The 17,691-nt window shown below is 43.5% G+C and overlaps 1 protein-coding gene across 3 annotated transcripts in view; it reads left to right on the plus strand.

Annotated features, from left to right (window-relative positions):
* Positions 1 to 314: 314 nt before the first annotated feature.
* B4GALT6 (beta-1,4-galactosyltransferase 6) overlaps positions 315 to 17,691 on the plus strand; it is a 38,595-nt gene continuing 21,218 nt past the window's right edge. For 2 of the 3 annotated variants that reach the window (XM_072852569.1, XM_072852572.1), the window contains exon 1: positions 315 to 576. In XM_072852569.1, the coding sequence (XP_072708670.1) occupies positions 462 to 576 (115 nt within the window). In that variant the 5' untranslated portion in view covers positions 315 to 461. Of the gene's footprint in view, positions 577 to 869; positions 892 to 17,691 lie in introns of those variants that run through there. The other variant, XM_072852571.1, reaches the window with a different exon arrangement.

Genomic DNA, 17,691 nt, shown 5'->3' on the forward strand with positions numbered 1-17,691 from the left:
GCGGAGCGGAGGTGACTGCCCGCCGGCAGCGGGGATGCTGCTGCCGCTACCGCCGCCGCCGCTTGTGAGGGGAGAGCGGGCGGCCGCGGCGCCCGGCGGCATGAGCAGCGGCGGGAACATTCCCCGAGCCCCGCGGCAGCGCTAGGGGGCCGTCCCCGCTCCGGCCGCCACCTGCGAGCCGCGGCGGCGCGTTCAGCCCGCCCGGAGGCGCGGCTCGAAGGCAGGCAGCCGGGCCGGCCACAAAGCGCCGCCGCCGCCCCTACTCCTCCTCGAGCCGCGGCGCTGCCCCTGCCGGCCCCCAGCGGCCCGCCCGCTCCCGGGGAGGCGGCGGGAGGGAGGGGGCGAGCGGAGCCCCCTCGTCACCTTCTCGCTGCCCGATCCATGGGAGGCCTCCCTCTGGGAAGCGCCGCCGCCGCTCGCCGGGACTGAGCGGAGCGGCCGGCCGCCGGCGCGAAGGGACGATGCCACTGCTCCGGAAGGTGCTGCGGGTCTCCAATCGCTCCATGCTCGCCTTCATCTTCTTCTTCTCCTTCTCCTCCTCCTGCCTCTACTTCATCTATGTGGCCCCCGGGATCGGTGAGTCGGGAGCCGCCCCCTCGGGGGGGAGGGGGCGAGGGCGGGGGTGGGCGCCGCGGCCCAAGGGGCGGGGGGCGGCGGGCGCTGCGGGGCGGCCTCAGCGGTGCGCGCTCGCCTTCCGCCCCGGCACCGCGGGGGGAAGCGCACGGGCGGCGCCGGGCGAGGGGCGTCTCGGGTGTCGAAACGCGAGCCCCCCTGCCGAGAAAGGGTCGGGGCGGCTGACGAGGGCCGTCGCGGCGGCGGTAACGTGTGTTAATCTCGCATCTTTGTTCTGTTAATTTCAAATGCTCTAGAAGATTCATCTGCTATCGCGAGGTAGGTAAATGCTGTTCTTGCTTCCCAGGCCGGAAAAGTGAGGCAAAAAAGCAGCTCACCGTTTCATCATGTTATAAATTAATGGCGGAAAGCCGGAAAGAACTGCGAAACTGCCAGCTGGAGTCACTTGAATTCATTCATCTTCTAAATGATTAGTAACTGCATTAATAATAAAGCACGTGTGAACAGAAATTAAGAACTAATTTGAATATTTGTCGTTTACTTCTGTCAGTGGGATCTCTCTTCACAGATTTTACAGTTTGTTAACTTCCACTTCTGAAAGAACCACTTCAGAGGGGAGACAAACAGTTTCTTTAAGAAAAGCTACGTAAAATAACTGTGCACGTCTGGGTCGGACAAAAAAAATGTGCTGTTTTCCTTAATTCTGCTGTTTCTGGGAGACCATCAGGTTTTTTCTCACTGGATGATCCTTTCAGAACTGGTCAGCCTTACCCCTGAGCTAAGGCAAGCGGTATCCTGTATGGTGTTTCACTGTTTTGGGTGTCTGTTGGCTAGGCAATGTTTTCCTTTTTTTTCCAGGGAACATTGACAGTTTCTCTTGCACTTCTCTTTGCTTATTGGGTGCTACCTGTAAAAACATCTTGCTCTTTGTCCTCGGTGCTTAAAACTCCTCGCTGCAGTTGTTATTACAAAATGTCCACATTGATTTGGCCACTGAATCTGCAGGAATTGTTTCCCATTGACTGGTGTATTTATGCTGCTTGGCTTCCTTTTGTTCACAATCTTCTATTTAGCTTGTAAACCCTTTCAAGGTGCAGTTACTTCTCCCATACTTATAGCACTTCATGCAATATTGACATGCCTGTCAATTATTATTACAGTTCAAATAAATACAAAAAAATATTAGGGAATATATCATGGGTTGGAGTTCTTGAGTTTCTTGTCTGTCAGTGTTTCCCCGCTGAAAGGGATGTTATTTAGTCTTGTAAGTGAGAGAATGGTGCTGCTGGTGTCCCTTTAGACATCTGAGTTCTATGAGGCACTAGTGCAATATCAGAGTAGACTTTAAGTACAAGCGGTTGGTGTATGGTTTAGAAAGCAAAGTGCAGTTTCCGCATCTTTGTAAGTAAGTGAAAGTATTAAACTCCAGCTGCATACATTATGTAAGATGTTTACTTCATTATTTAAATGTTTCTTCTTCAATGGGTATCTTCTTAGAAGTACATTCTCTTCTTACTAAACAAGGCTTATGCAGTACCTTGTTTAGGTACCTTGTTTTAGGTATGCAGAATCGGAGCCTCTAGTGATGATGCTTTTCTTTCCTGACTTCATCTTGCTGCTCAGCTACTGGGGTTTAGATGTCTGTTAGGTTTGTACCAGGAGTGAAATGAAATAAACAGTATGCAGCAAAATAATTCTTGGGGTAGGCTATTGAGATCTGCTCAACCTCAAGGAAAAAAATACTACTCACTTAAAATGGTCTCTCTTGCTATCTCAGACGTATATACTGCAGTTAGGCTTTTCAAGCTGTGGTTTAACAATACAAAAATCTTCAGTAGTTACATGAGTTTCTGAGATGACAGCTCTTTCCAGCTACCATTCAATGGTGTGCTGTCCTGACTTTGTACACAGTGGTGTTATGAACTCATCCAGCTTAAACAAATCAAAACCCTACAGTATTGGGTATTCTTTGTCTACGGCACTTCTTGGATCCAGTTCGAAATGCTTCCATGCTGTGTTGGTCTTACGGGGGGAAGGAATATAGAAAATGGTAAAGGAAAGGGCAGTAGGAAAATTTTACACTGGTAATCTAAAACTGTCAGCTTGCAGTGATGCTGATTTCCCAGGAATTTGCTCCTGGAAATGTTACTGTGTAGAATGGAGAGAAAGAAGGTCAAACATTATCTTAAAACCAATAAGCATCCTGGCAATATTCTTGGGGAAAATGTAAGTTGTAAGAATGGAAGATTTGCAAAAAACCCATAACACCCCACCCCCCCAAGTTTATAGGCAGATAATTTATCTAATAATCCTTTACTGTATGCTTATGACATTTGCGTATTGCAATATGCGCTTGCTCTATTCCATTGTGTGTGGTGGAATAGGTATATCTAAATCAAAGCTGATTGTGTGTGGAGAGGAAGGAGGGCTTAAGATTACTTACGGAAGTTCAGCCACCTTATCTGTTACCAGCTTTTCATGAAATATATTTTGTATTTAAGTTATAAATGGTTGGGATCTGTCATAATTTATGTGTACAGACATGTTTTAGTGAAGATACTTGGTTCATCAGAAGACTTTCTTCCTCAGCAAGCTACAAGGCACAGTGGCAGAGTGGAGGAAAGTTCTAATTATGTTGTAGGGAACTGGAGCTGCTCCCTGGCTGGTTTCTCTTCCTGATGGTCAAAGGAACTGAAAAGAGAGGGAGAAGTTGAACTTCCAAATGTTTTATGGAGCAGCAGTGTACTGGAAGGTGGTAGGGGGAAGATGTAGCAGAATGGCTTCCTGAGACGTCGAAGCTGAGTCAAAATTTGAATTCTTATGGGCTAATAGAGTGGAACTAGCAAGCAGTTCATGGCTTATCAAAGGGAGGAGATGTCTGCACAAGTAAGCCCACAGCACTGGGAGAATTCTCAAAGAGGTCATTATCACATTCTCTCTGTCCTTCATACTAATTAGAAAATAGAGTTACTGCATTTTTTAGCGAAATTGCAGATTTTGTGACAAATGCAGTTTGGGTCAATTTGGAATGCTGGCGATTTGTTTAGAGGGAAAATCTGAATTACTTATTTTAAGGTCTTTAATTATTTCTGTCTAATATTTAAATGTTTTTATTTGCACAATAATTACCTCTGTATCACTTCTTTTTTGTAGAGGCCTCACAGAATGTTAGTTCATTGGGAAATAGAAACTTAGTATCCCATGTATTTCAGAATATGAGGAGAGGAAGAGCATTTAAATTTCAGGTTTTCAGACACTGTTCTGTGTTTCGAGACTAAGACACGTAATATTCCACATAATATAAAAATACGAGGTTCATATGGTTGAGAAGAATTCATACACTATGGTGGGGTTGTTCATGTGCCTCCTTTCCCCTCTTCTGTAAGACCAGAAGATGGGGTGGGGTAGAGATGGCTGCAACCCTACCTCAGCACCCCGGTGGTCTTTTGATAGTCAGAGGAGCTCAAACATGGAAGCAGATTGATTTCTAACTGCTGATGAGAGAAGACTATTTTTCTGGTTTTCATTTCCCCTGTTTAATTGAGGGGATGCTTTGAAGCAAAACCTAGAGGGATAGGATGGCAAGGTAAAATGATAGAAAACATTCTAAATGTGTAAAACTTAAAGATCTCATTTAAATGTTTAAATGATAATTCTATGTGATAGTCTCAAGTATTTGATGGAAGCAGGTAAGAAGTGCTACTTCTCCAGAAAGACCATTTTTCTGACAGTGCTTCATCTCGTGCTCCTTCTCTGGTATGTGAAATGAAAAGGTACAAACTGAAGTTGCTGGTTTTGAATTAGTCAATGAAGATGGCCTGTGATTCTGGAACTTCACTGGAAGTTACAGATATCCATCTCTGCTGCAGTTAGACTGAAGAAGCTAGCTGAGAGCAGGAATCTTTGGCACCAATAAGTTATTTTTCAGTGTTGTAGATAACAGTACTGATAAAAGGGACTTGAATAGTCAATGTCTGGTGCTGACAGCTATTCAGAACACTTATTTAGGTTCAAGTTTACATCATGGAAAGGATCCAAAGGTGAGGAGAATAAGACCAAATAGCAAGGCAGAGGTGACCAAGAGAGAGCATTTGGTGATCTTACTTCACTGCTAAGCCAATCTGAGTATTGCCAGAGAATTTTTTTCTTTGCTTTTCCCATTTTCTATCAGCATCATATCTGAAATCACATTGGACAACATAACTGGTCTCAGAAAATGATCTCTTACTCATCTCTGGGTTATTCCTTTCTGTCAGACTCCAGCAGAGAACCTTTACCAGATTGGGTGGAAGAATACCTCAGAGCTCTCAATGTTGTAGTCAATTGCAGTCTAACTTGGTTAGCTTGGACATGATGACCTTTGTAGTGCTCATAAGAACTGGTTATGGAACAGTGCAGCAATCAGGGAAGATGCAGTCTGTCTTTGACATCAGTAACTAGAAGTCCTAAACAGTAGAGTGAGATTGAGGAGGAAAAAACAGCTACTGTTTTATCTCTTCTAGTCTTCTGCTTCTCTTATTAAAACTTTACTACTTCTCTGGCAATCCTAACCAAAGGGCAACTGTGCAGGCTAGGTGGAACTTGGAAACATCTCCATTGGTTTCAGCTTACAATTTGCTATAAATCTATTTCCTATTTGGTTATTAGGAAATAATTTTCCTAATAGGAAAGGGTGATGTCACTCCTTTTTGAACTTGTGCAGAAATGGAGGAAAAAGCTGAGCATTTATCTATCAGCAAGATAAATGGCTGTCAGTGCTTCCAGGTGCTGAGCCCACAGATATGGGCACAGCCTTTATGCTAATAGTCTTTGTTCCTGGCATCTGTGGCAGCTGTGGTATTTCTAAAGACTTGCTGTTTGATCATAGAATAATTTAGATTGGCAGGGACCTCTGGAAGTGATCTGATCCAGCCTCCTGCTGAAAGCAGATCCTGCTAGATTGGATTGCTCAGGACGATATCCAGTTGAGTTTTGAGTAACTCCAGGGATGGAGATCTGCAGTCTGTCTGGGAAACCTGTTCCAGTGTTTGACAACTGGGAGAAAATTGTAATACATAATTGTAATTTCTCATTTTGCACCTTGTGTTCATTGCCTTGTGCCTTTTCTCTGTGTACCTCCAAGTGTTCAATTTCATCTTCTCTATACACTTCTACTACATAGTTGAAGACAGCAAAAAAATTCATCCTCCCCTTCGCCATTTCTACTTAAGACTGAACAAACCCATTTCTTCTCAGTTTCTACTTGTACATCATATGCTTCATCTTGGAAGCTTTCCTGTGGGCTTGCTCTGGTATGTTAATGTCTGTCCTTTACTGGGATCCCCAAACTGGACACAGTACCCCAAATACGGTTTCACAAGTTGCTGAATAGAGAATGGCTGCCTCTATCGATCTGGTGGTTATGCTGTTGCTAATACAGGGCAGCATACTGTTGACTATGTTTGCCACAACAATACACGGATGATAAGACCTTGTCTGAGGGTTTTGTAAAGAGCCTGTGTCTTCAAGGCAATAGGTTTAATACAGCTCAAGGGCTGCACTGAAATAGCATTAATACAGCTAGCCTGTTTAAAACGAAACTAATCCTTTGTTACTCTCCTTCTTTGATGCTGTCTGGAGATACCATCTGATAAAAGACTGATGGGCTTTGCAGGATGTGGTAGATGTTAATGATTTTTTTGCTGCTATTGTCGTCTTTTACGCCTTTCTAGGGAATTGTTCTCATGGGCCTCTTGCAGGTTTCTTCAGTGAATGAAACTTGTCTGTCCCTTTGTTTCATAATTTCTGCAGGGAAATATCTATACTACAGACCTGGTGGTTGTTTGGGAGCTATTTTCAGCTATATTCCTTTATTAAGGTTCACCTGTTATTAAAGGCTTCATTTGGAGGCAGGAGTAATTTCATTCCCTGCAGTGGTCTTTTTCTTGCTTGCAGTGCAGCTTTTCACTTCAGTTCCACAAATTACAACCAAACCCTTTAACAGAAAAGTTTTAGTCAACTTTCTGATGAGTAGTGTCTTCCCTTTTTTTTTCTTGTGCAAAGAGGATTATGAGGCTTACACATTCTTCTGCTCGATCACTGGTTTCCAGTGATCAAAAATTCCTTGGCATTCTGACTAATGGCTTGAGCTTGTTATGAGCTCAGGCAGCTTCATGGGTAAGTTTTCTGCCATATTCTGGGAGGTGCAAAGATTTTTCCATGATGTTGGCCCAGTACAGTCATTCCTAGCACCTGATGCTGAATAAATTATTGCAGTTCAGTCATTCATGACTGTCTTTCACTTTTACCAACAGATAAGCTTTAACTCAACATGCGTATTTCTTTCTGAATCAGTTGTTTTGCATCTTTATCTGATAGTTTTCCTAAAGCCCTTAGGTATACTTAGTTATTAGTCAGGGAACTTGCCTGCATAAGATTTCATGGAATACTCATTTTGTGGTCTTGCTGCTAGTCAGAAAAGGGAGAAAAATACAGGCACTTTGGTGTGCAGCTAACTTCACAAGGACAAAGTAATTATGAGACCTCACTCAGCTGAGTTTTCACTTCAGCCAGCCAGTTATTTGAATGTGTTCCTCTCATCCATTGAGGAGGAGAGACTGTATGCCCTGGAAACATTTATTTGAACTATGGTGCTTCACTGACATGGCCCAATCTTTAACCATTTCCACATCTGTCTGTGGTGAAACACAGCTTATCTACTGACTTTTCATTACTAAGACTGTTTCTACAAGTGACTGTATCTGCTTGTTTTTCTACAGCTCTTAGTCTGTTTTGGGTAGTCTTTTGTATTCAAATAATGCAATGATGTTATGGGGAGCAGCATGCAATGGTTGTGCATCATGTGGGATTCAGTACTAGATTTGTGTGAATACAGTGCAGAGATTGGTTTCAGGGCTTTCAGATAGCCTTGCAAAAAGGCATCTTTTGTATCCCCAGTGGTCAGTTCACTTTCTTAAATTTGCAGTTGTCCTTCTTTACCTTCATGTTATTGTTTGTGTATTCTTTTTTTTATGTATTTAATTTATGATGATACTCAGAATATTTGGTTTACAGATACTACAGTTTTCTATTTTTCTCAATAACTGAACTCATTAAAACAAAATTCTGGAAGAATTGGCAAGGCTTAGGCTTAAAATGTCGCTGTAAAACCATTTAATTGTTGGTGTCCAAAGTCATCCTGTCCAAATTCATCGAACAAATGTCTTAATGAAATTTATTTAAGTATTTTAAAGTTGGAGTTGAAATTTTACTAAAATACTAGAAATTTAAAGAAAAATATTTACATTCCTGATTGAATCTGCCTTGAGTAGAGGAAAAAAACCCAAACCAAGTAAATATATAAGCTGCATTTTTAGTGGTTACAGCAATGCTGATTTTTAAATTTCTGTAGGATACTGTTTCAGAATTAGCTATTGAATTATTTCTAACTTGCTAATTGATCAACTAATAGCCCGAGACTGGAGGATGGAATAGTAGCAAATGTATTAGAAGTTGTATTGAATATTGTGTCATGTATCATGCTTAAAAATACTGCTAGAGAAAGAAATTTTGATTTATTTATTTATTTATTTATTTTTCTTCACCAATAAATGGAGACCTGACCAATGAGATTTCCTCTTTTACTGGCTCCAATAAACAGTGAACTGACATTTATTGAAACCCTCAGACTTGCAGTCAGAGGACTCATCTGTTTGACATGTCCTTTGTGGCAGTGAGTATACATTGCCTAGAGTATTGAAAAAACACTACCACTAAAAAAATTTTGAAGACTCTCTGTTGTAGCTGATTACAGATTCATCTATCTGCACCATATGAATGATCCCTGTTAACCTCCAGAAATATCTGTAGTTGTTGGTATTTTCAGTAGATTGAAGTGATTATCTTTTGAATATATTTTCCATACAAGGAGGTATACATATGCAGACTCAAATGCAGTCTTACCATACCCATGAAGTAAGTTTAGATTTATTGTTAAATTACAAATAGTGCAAAACTGGTATTAAATATTCAACAGCAAATCAAGTAAAAAAAAATGTTTCAAGGCATACAATTTTTTGCTTTTTTTCTGGTTGTTGCATATGTTTTAGAAACAACTTATAATTAACAACAAATGTGTAACAATAAAATCCTATGGAAGTTGAACACTTGCTATAGGATTTGTCCGTGTTGTCTGTAGATTTCAATTTGTAACTAGGAACCAGTTTATAGTAGTCTTACATTACTTTGGGTATCATCCTTCACTGCAAAATTGTTTAATGAATCTGTTTTACAGACTAAAGTCCCTATCCTGTAGCTGTGTAAAATATTCCTAGCTGCTCAAATCATGACTGTGATGTTTTAGAAGGAATCTTCAGCTGCGCTCTACTTACTGTATATTTAGATTAGTTTGTAGAATTTAATTTTTAACACTTTTGTGTTAATTTGCCATGCATGAACTCTGCCAGTAGTGTATTTATAACTCTCATTGCTGAGAGTATCATACAACCTTGAGATGAGAAGAGATCCATGTGGGACTTGTTCTAGAAATGTCCCCATGAGATTATTCCCCATTTACAATTACTAGTGGAGAACTTTCTGTTAACCCATTTGAATCCATGTCAATTTTTATGCAGTGTGTTGAATGTGCTCTTCAGAAGTCCTGTGGAAACAGGTGTTGACTAGCAGATGACTAACTTTAGGGGCAATGGTCATTTGGCAAGACCTATTTTCTGTAAAGCTGTGTTTATTGCATTTGAATTTTGCAGTGTCCCTGGATTCTCTGTGAAGTATCTCTTATCTGAGCTTTTCAGTATTTTTTTTTCCCCATAAGATCAGTGTATGATGTTGCTAGAGCTGCTTTGATGATGATCTCCTCACATTTTAAGTATGGGGTTGTTAACTGTTTTTGCTAATTGCTTTGAAAGTGTTCTTGATGTAAGGCTTTTTTCTTGTGTGTTCTGGGGGGTTTTTTTGTATGATAAAAGCTGCATTTTTAAGTGAAATTTGTGATCTCCCAGTCTGTTCATCTTTTCTTCTTTGGCATTTAAGAAATCATGGTATGTAATCTCATTAATGCTTTTCTGACTATCTTGTTAAAATAATCACAGTCCTAACTTCCTACTGTTCTTCAGAACGTTAGTCATTGATCCAGTTTTAAATTCAGTTGTTCTGTTGTATACTTTACTATGTTGATTGCTTCTAAGTGCGTGGCGCATTGTTTTGGGTTTGCTTTGGTGTATGCGTACACCATGATAAATTACTAACTTTCTATATAAAACTGAGTCTTGTGCTTTTTCTGTGAAGCTAAGGGATGATAAACTAATGCAGTGTTGTGAGAAGTGCTTTAATTTTTGGTGTACAGCTTGGGAGGAGCTTGATTCCCTAATGGAGACTGATCTGTGAATGGGACTTTTTTCTTCAGAAAAGGTGTAAATAGTCCTTGGGTGAATATTTAAGTAACAAGAAGCTACCTGAGGTAAAACACAGCCATTTTCACAGATATTTTTATATTTTAAGAATTGATACATCCTCCCCAGTGGTCTTGTTTTCAGTCTAATACATAAAACTATTAATAACTAGTGAGCTATACAAACTGGAGACAAGAAATGATCCATCTGATATTTTTAACATCTCCTCTGAGATACAGGATGATCCCTTTAATGCCCTAATGTGCTTTATCAGAATGAGTTTTAAATAATGCCCTGAAACCAGGACTTCTAATGACTGACTTGGAACTGTGTGTCCATGATTGCTGTTACAGATCTGGATCAATTGCTCGTGAAAATTTCATCTGAATTACATACGAGCTCATGCTGACATTGCAGTTGCTTTAGGTGGAACATTTAGTACAGTATTTATTCCACGGTGTCCTATATGGCTGTGTTGTTTTATATCCTGCACTGCACTTCCTATTTGCTTACCTTGTACACTGTGTGGCAGTCTGGTTTCTGTATGGTTCTTGAATCAGAAGTGCTGTTTCTTACTTACTATGGACCGTGTACAGTGAAATGAGGAGAATATGAATAAAACTAGTTCTAGGTGGTTACATTTTTAGATGTTTTATTTGGTTAAATGTGAAATTTTGCCTTCCTGGTTTGTGCATTGCTTTGCACTCTGACAGGAGTGATGGTTGGTACAAACACGGAAAGACAGTAGTGAAAGAAAATCACAGAACCACAGAATAGTTGAGATTGGATGGGATGTCTGGAGGTCGTCTGGTCCAACCCCCCTGTTCAAGCAGGGCCACCTGAAGCCAGTTGCCCAGTACTGTGTCCAGATGACTTTTGAGTATCTCTGAAGATAGAGACTCCACAACTGTCATGGGCAACCTGTGCCAGTGCTTGGTCACCCTCACAGTAAAGTGTTTCCTGATGTTCAGGTGGAACCTCCTGTGTTTCAGTTTGTGCCCATTGCCTCTTGTCCTGTCACTGGGCACCACTGAAAAGAGCCTGGCTCTGTCCTCTTGTCACCCTTGCTTCATATACATTATGTACATACACACCCACACTTTACATACATTAATATGATCCCTCTGAGCCTTCTCTTCTCCAGGCTGAACAGTCTTAGCTCTCTCAGCCTTTCCTCATAGGAGAGATGCTCCAGTCCCTTTGACTTCTTCATGGCCCTTTGTTGGACTCTCTCCAGTATGTCCATGTCTCTCTTCTACTGGGGAGCCTGGAAATGGACCCAGTACTCCAGGTGTGGCCTCACCAGTGCTGAGTAGAGGGAAAGGATCACCTTGGCCTCCTGGAAACATTCCTCCTAATGCAGCCCAGGATGCCATTGGCCGCCTTTGCAGCAGGGGCACATTGCTGGCTCATGTTCAACTTGGTGTCCACCAGGACTTCCAAGGCCTTTTCTGCCAAGCTGCTTTCCAGCTATGTGGTCCCCAGTGTATATTGTTGCATGGGGTTGTTCTTCCCCAGGTGCAGGATGTTGAACTTCATGAGGTTCCTGTCATCCCATTTCTCCAGCCTGTTGAGGTCCCTCTGGATGGCAGCACAACCCTCTGGTGTATCAGCTACTTACCCCTGTTTTGTGTTATAAGCAAACTTTCTGAGGGTACACTCTGCCCCATCATCCAGATCACTAATGAAATGTTAAACAGGACTGGACCTGGTATTGACCCCTGGGGTACACTGTTAGTTACTGGCCTCCAACTAGACTTCATGCCACTGATTGTCACCCTGTGCTTCTGGTCAGTCAGTCAGTTTTTGATCCACCTCACTGTTTGCTCATCCAGCGTGTACATCAGCAGCTTGTCTATGACAATCTTATGGGATACAGTGTGAAAAGCCTTACTGAAGTCCAGGTAGACAATGTCCACTGCTCTCTCCTTATCTACCAGGCCGGTCATTTCATCATAGAAGTTCATCATGTTGGTCAAGCATGACTTCCTCTTGGTGAAACCATGCTGACTACTCCTGATGATTTTCTTGTTGTTCATGTACCTGAAGAAGGGTTTCCATGATTAGCTGCTCCATGACCTTCCCAAGGATTGAAGTGAGGCTGACTGGCCTGTAGTTCCCTGGGTCCTCCTTCTTGCCCTTCTTGAAGATAGGAGTGACATTTGCTTTCCTCCAGTCCTCAGGCATTTCTGCAGTCACCATGATTGATCAAAGACTATTGAGTGCCCTCGCAATGACATCTGTCAGTTCCCTCAGCACTCGTGGGTGCAGCCCATCAAGGACTGTTGTGTTTTAACCCCAGCTGGCAACTAAGCACCACACAGCTGCTTGTGCGCTCCCCCCTGCCCCCGCCAGTGGGATGGGGTAGAGAATCAGAAGAGCAAAAGTGAGAACACTTGTCCACAAGGTAGACAGCTGTTTAATTTCTTCCATCTCCAAGGCAGCTATACCAAAAGCCCACCGGTACCATTTTGGGTCCTTGAAATACCCTCTCCTGAGGTAGTCTATGTTACGGATGCACGGGGCCTCTGGGCCAGTCACAATGGGGTGCTTTTGCCACTCATTCCCAGTTAGGCTCACTTCAACCTCCAACACAGTTAACTGTTGGGATCCCCCTGTCACTCCAGAAATACAAATGGGTTCTGCCCCTACATAGCTTGATGACATTAGGGTACACTGTGCACCGGTGTCTATACTCGTGCAGGTCTGATGTGCCAGGCCATCGAATCCACACAGTCCAGTAAACTTGGTTGTCCCTTTCCTCCACCTGGCTGGAGGCAGGGCCCCTCTAGTCCTGGTATTCTCTGCTCACTTCTTGTAAATATGAATCAGAAGTCCCTTCATTAAGATCAGGAGTAAGATCAGCCCTTCTACTCTGTCTGGGGAACTGCCCACTGGAAACTGGAGCAGCAACGTTCCTGGAAGAACCCCATTTTGTGATTGTTTTTCCTTGCAACTTGTCAATGCAGATTTTTCCATCCCACTTCCTCATGTTCTCTCCATGGTCACGCAGGTAAAACCACAGGGTGGCCCATGGTGTGTACACACTATATCGTCCTTCTTGAGCAGAGGAACGCTTACTCCTATAGCTGAGATACTGGTCCATACAGGTGGGGAGTAGGATCTATTCTTTTTGAGTTGATGGACCAGTTTCTCCACAGCCAAGATGAAGGAGGAAGAGAGACTTTCTTCGTGTTGCTGGAGCTGGCCAGCCAATTCGTCCACTGTTTGTCCTTCTCCGTCTTTCCAGGTCATTACTGCCAGTGAGTTGTCATACGACAATGGTGCACTCTGTAAAGACTTCCGCCACGTGGGTCACGTGCGCTTGGCTTCATCTGGATCTTTGGATAACTGCTTGTTTTCCAGATCATCATAAGTCATCTCCAGCACGGCTAATTCCCTCAGGTACTGGATACCTCTCTCCACAGTGGTCCACTTGCCTGGATGACATATAACATTTTCCTTGAAGGGATACCTTTCCTTCATGCCTGATGGGAGTTGCCTCCAGAGGCTGAGGGCTTGTGCCCCTTTTCCAGTCGCTTTGTCAATGCCCCCTTCCCTAGAAAGTGATCACAGCTGCTTTGCTTCCCTACCCCCAGTTCCAGGCTACTGGTCCTGTTATCCCAACATCGGAGCAATGTGCTCGCCTGGACAACAGCTGAAATCCTTTCGCATATCTTGCAGCTGACTCAGGGATAGAGATCGGGTGGTTTCAGTCTCGTTTATGAGTTCTTCCTCTCCCTCTGAGGAAGAGGAGGAACCCTCCCACTGAGTTCTTCCTTGGGGCGAAGCAGGAAATTCTTCCTCTTCCTTCTCCTGTTCTCAAATGGCCCTGATGTAGAGTAGTCTGCCTCCTTGCTGGCAGGACAGTATGCTTATTCCTCCTGCTCCCTCTTAGGAGGAGCTTCTTCATCCCTTTCTAAACGAGCCGACTTCCACTTCCAGTATTTCTTCTTGCGTATAGGGGCGACTGATACCAGCACAGGTTGGTTCTCTAGTTCAGCTGCAGTGCCTGTCACGGGGGTTGGAGTATCTGCAGTGCCAGTCGTTTTGTCGTCAGATCCAGAGACCTTCTCTTCCCCTTGAGGGTTCTGAATAGTGTTGAACAGGGCTTGGTAGGCATGGGCCAGGCCCCAGCACGTTGCAATGATCTGTGTCTCTCTGGAATTGCCAGGGTGACAGCATACTTTTTCCAAATATTCTACTAGTTTTTCAGGATTCTGCACTTGTTCAGGAGTGAAGTTCCAAAACGCTGGAGGTGCCCGCTGTCCTAGGTACTTGCCCATACTGTCCCACACACCCTGCCACTCGTTACTATCCAGCCTCAAGGCAGATCTCTGGGTGGTATTCTTAAATAGTTGTTTAATCTTAAACAAGGCCTGAAACACATTCAAGAGACATAGAAATAGGAACATGCTGGTTTGAACATCCCAAGGATATTCAAAATTCTCAAAAGCTATTGTAATCAGCCTGGAGGAGAAGGGGAAGGTAAAGGAAGGTGTCTCCCCCATAGGTTGGCTCTCCAAGGAGAAGAGGTAAAAAGTGTAATTATTAATAATTTCCAAGAGATGGCTCTGGAAGTACGGGGATGATGGCAGTGCTGAGTACAATCTCACGACCAATAATTTTATCATACCGTAAGCTAGTGTGACACAGTACAGCAAAGCGGTAACTTTATAATCTGACTCCCAGAGGTGATAAACAGCCCCACAGGGAGTGCATACGGCAGGTAAGGCGTTATGTAACACAGCTCCAAGAACAAGTGAATCAACATTGTGATCAGTGGCTGTTAAACTAATGCAATAAATGCTTATCGCAAATTTATTTTTAACACGCTGTGGTCAGATCTGTTGCTATGTTGAACCCTTTGTGCGCCACATCGGATGCCAAAAAGGACTGTTGTGGTTTAACCCCAGCTGGCAACTAAGCACCACACAGCCACTTGCTCACTCTCCCCCACTGCCAGTGGGATGGGGGAGAGAATCAGCAGAGTAAAAGTGAGAACACTTATGGGTTGAGATAAGAACAGTTTAAGAATTGAAATAAATTAATATAAAAATAATAAATTGTAATGAAAAGGAAAATAACAGAAAGAGAGAAATAAAACCCAAGAAAGACAAGTGATGCAAATGAAAAACAATTGCTCACCACCAACTAACTGATGCCCAGCCTGTCCCTGAGCAGAGGCTGCCCCAGCCAGCTTTCCCCTAGTTTATGTACTGAGCATGACATCATATGGTATGGAATATCCCTTCAGCCAGTTTGGGTCAGCTGTCCTGGCTGTGCCCCCTCCCAGCTTCTTGTGTATCTCCAGCCTTCTCAGTCAGTAGAGCATGAGAAGCTGGAAACTCCTTGACTTAGTGTAAGCACTACTTAGCAACAACTAAAACATCAGTGTGTTATCAACATTATTCTCATACCAAATCCAAAACACAGCACTATACCAGCTACTAGGAAGAAAATTAACTCTATCCCAGCTGAAACCAGGACAAGGGCCCATGGACTTACGTATGCCCATTTGTTTAAGTATTCCCTGACCTGATGCTTTTCCATCAAGGGTGCATCTTCCTTGCTCCAGCATTTCCTCCTGGTCTCGGACCTGGGATTCCTGAAGGCCGGTTTTGCTAGTAAAGACTGAGGCAAAGGTGGCATTCATTACTGCATCCTTTTCCATGTCCTGTGTAACCAGGTCCCCGTCTCATTGACCAATGGGCCCACATTTTCCCTAGACTTTCTTTTGTCACCTGTGTACTTACAGAAACCCGTCTTGTTGGCTTTGACATCCCTGGCCAGATTCAATTCCATTTGGGCTTTAGCTTTCCTAACTGCATCCCTGGATGCTCGGACATTGTTTCTGTGTTCCTCCATTCCTCCTACATTACTTGTCCTTGCTTCCACCTTCTGTATGCTTCCTTTTTGTGTTTGATTTTTCTCCAGGAGCTCCTTGCTCATCCATGCAGGCCTCCTGGCATTTTTTGCCTGACTTCATATTCATTGGGATGGAGCTCTCTTGAGCTTGGAGGAGGTGATCCTGGAATATTATCCAGCTTTCTTGCCCCCCTCTTCCCTCAAGGGCCTTATCCCATGGGACTCTTCTGAGCAGATCTTTGAAGAGGCTGGAGCCTGCTCTCTTGAAGTCCAGGGTTGTGAGCTTGTTTTTCCTTCTTCTTCCTGCCCCTCAGGATCCTGAACTCCACCATCTCATGGTCACTGCAGCCAAGGCTGCCTTTGATCTTCATATCTCCAGTGAGCCTCTCCTTGGTGAGTATGAGGTCCAGCAGAGCATGTCCCCTCGTTGGCTTCTCTATCACTTGTGTCAGGAAGTTATTGTCAATGCACTCCAGGGACCTCCTGGACTGCTTTTATCTGGCTGTGTTGTCCTTCCAGCAGATAGCAGCGTGGCTAAAGTCCTCCATGAGGACCAGGGCCTGTGAATGTGAGGCTGTTTTCATATCTGTCTGTAGAGGGCATGATCCACTTCTTCTTCCTGGTCAGGTGGCCTGTAACAGACACCCACCATAATGTCACCTTTAATCCTAACCCATAAAATCCTTCTCTTCCAATGCCAGGCAGAGCCCCATGCACTCCAGCTGCTCTCCCACAATAAAGAGTGACTCTCCTTCCTCATCTTCCCTGCCTGTCCTCCCTAAACAGCCTGTATCCCTCCATTGCAACATTTCAGTCATGGGAGCCATCCCACCATGTCACTGTGATCCCAATAAGATCATAGCCCTGGAACTGCACACAGATCTTTTAAGTCATCATGTTTATTCCCCATACTGCATGCATTAGTATACAGGCAGTTGAGGGGCACCCAAGCACGTTAAGGGTCATATTCATGACAGCATAGGTAAGGTTTGGAAACCCATGCCACACTCAGGAAGATGACCAGTATTAAAGTACTGATGACAGCTGAAAAGAGAGTTGCTGTGGAAGTCATCAAACTGAAGCCCTCAGTATTCTGCTGTCACTCTTGTTCCCTCACCACACTAGCAGAAAAGATGTATTTCTCTGTTACGCTTCTGGTTGTTGTGGATTATCTTGAATGCTCTGTTGCTGTCACTGCTGGTTGATGCGACATGTGAACTGTGCCCTTTTTCACCGGTCTTTGCCGACAAACCTGTGCCCGGTAGATGAGGTTTATTTTTAGGACTAAATTAATATCTTTGATTTTTACCTCATACTTTTAGCCTCTGAAGTAATTAATTGGCTACTCAAGCATCTGCTACTACCTAAGCAGCTGTTGAATGACAGTGGAATAAACCAGTCAGGTCTGTACTCCTTGTAACTATAATTGTGTTGGAGACCCAGGTAGCTGGGACAAGTGCACAGAAGGGAAGGTGTTTCATTGTGTTTATGTATTTGGGTAGAGCTGGATGGTGAGTTGACAAGCAGATCAGCCAGGAAGAGGATGTGTTGGATTGGGGTAGACTACAAGAGTAGCTTGATGAAAACATGGCAAGGCTAGATCTTCCTGTTAGCAAGAGCAGCTTATTCAAGAGAATACTTAAGCTAAGGTGGCAGCAGACTTTTCCTGGTGGTTTTTTTTAATCCTGTCTTTTCATGATGCCTGCTTTTGAGAGAAATCTGGTGTGTTTGTTCTAATTTTTCTCCTCTTCATCAGAAGAAGGAACTTGTCCTTCAACAAAGGGGAGATGCAAATGCTTTTGCAGAAAATCTGTTTTATCAAGGTTTATGTCTGCGTTATCTGGGCTACAGTAAAGTTTCCCAC

This window comes from Ciconia boyciana, chromosome 2 (genome assembly GCF_034638445.1).
Source record: "Ciconia boyciana chromosome 2, ASM3463844v1, whole genome shotgun sequence".
In the NCBI taxonomy this organism is placed as follows: Eukaryota; Metazoa; Chordata; class Aves; order Ciconiiformes; family Ciconiidae; genus Ciconia; species Ciconia boyciana.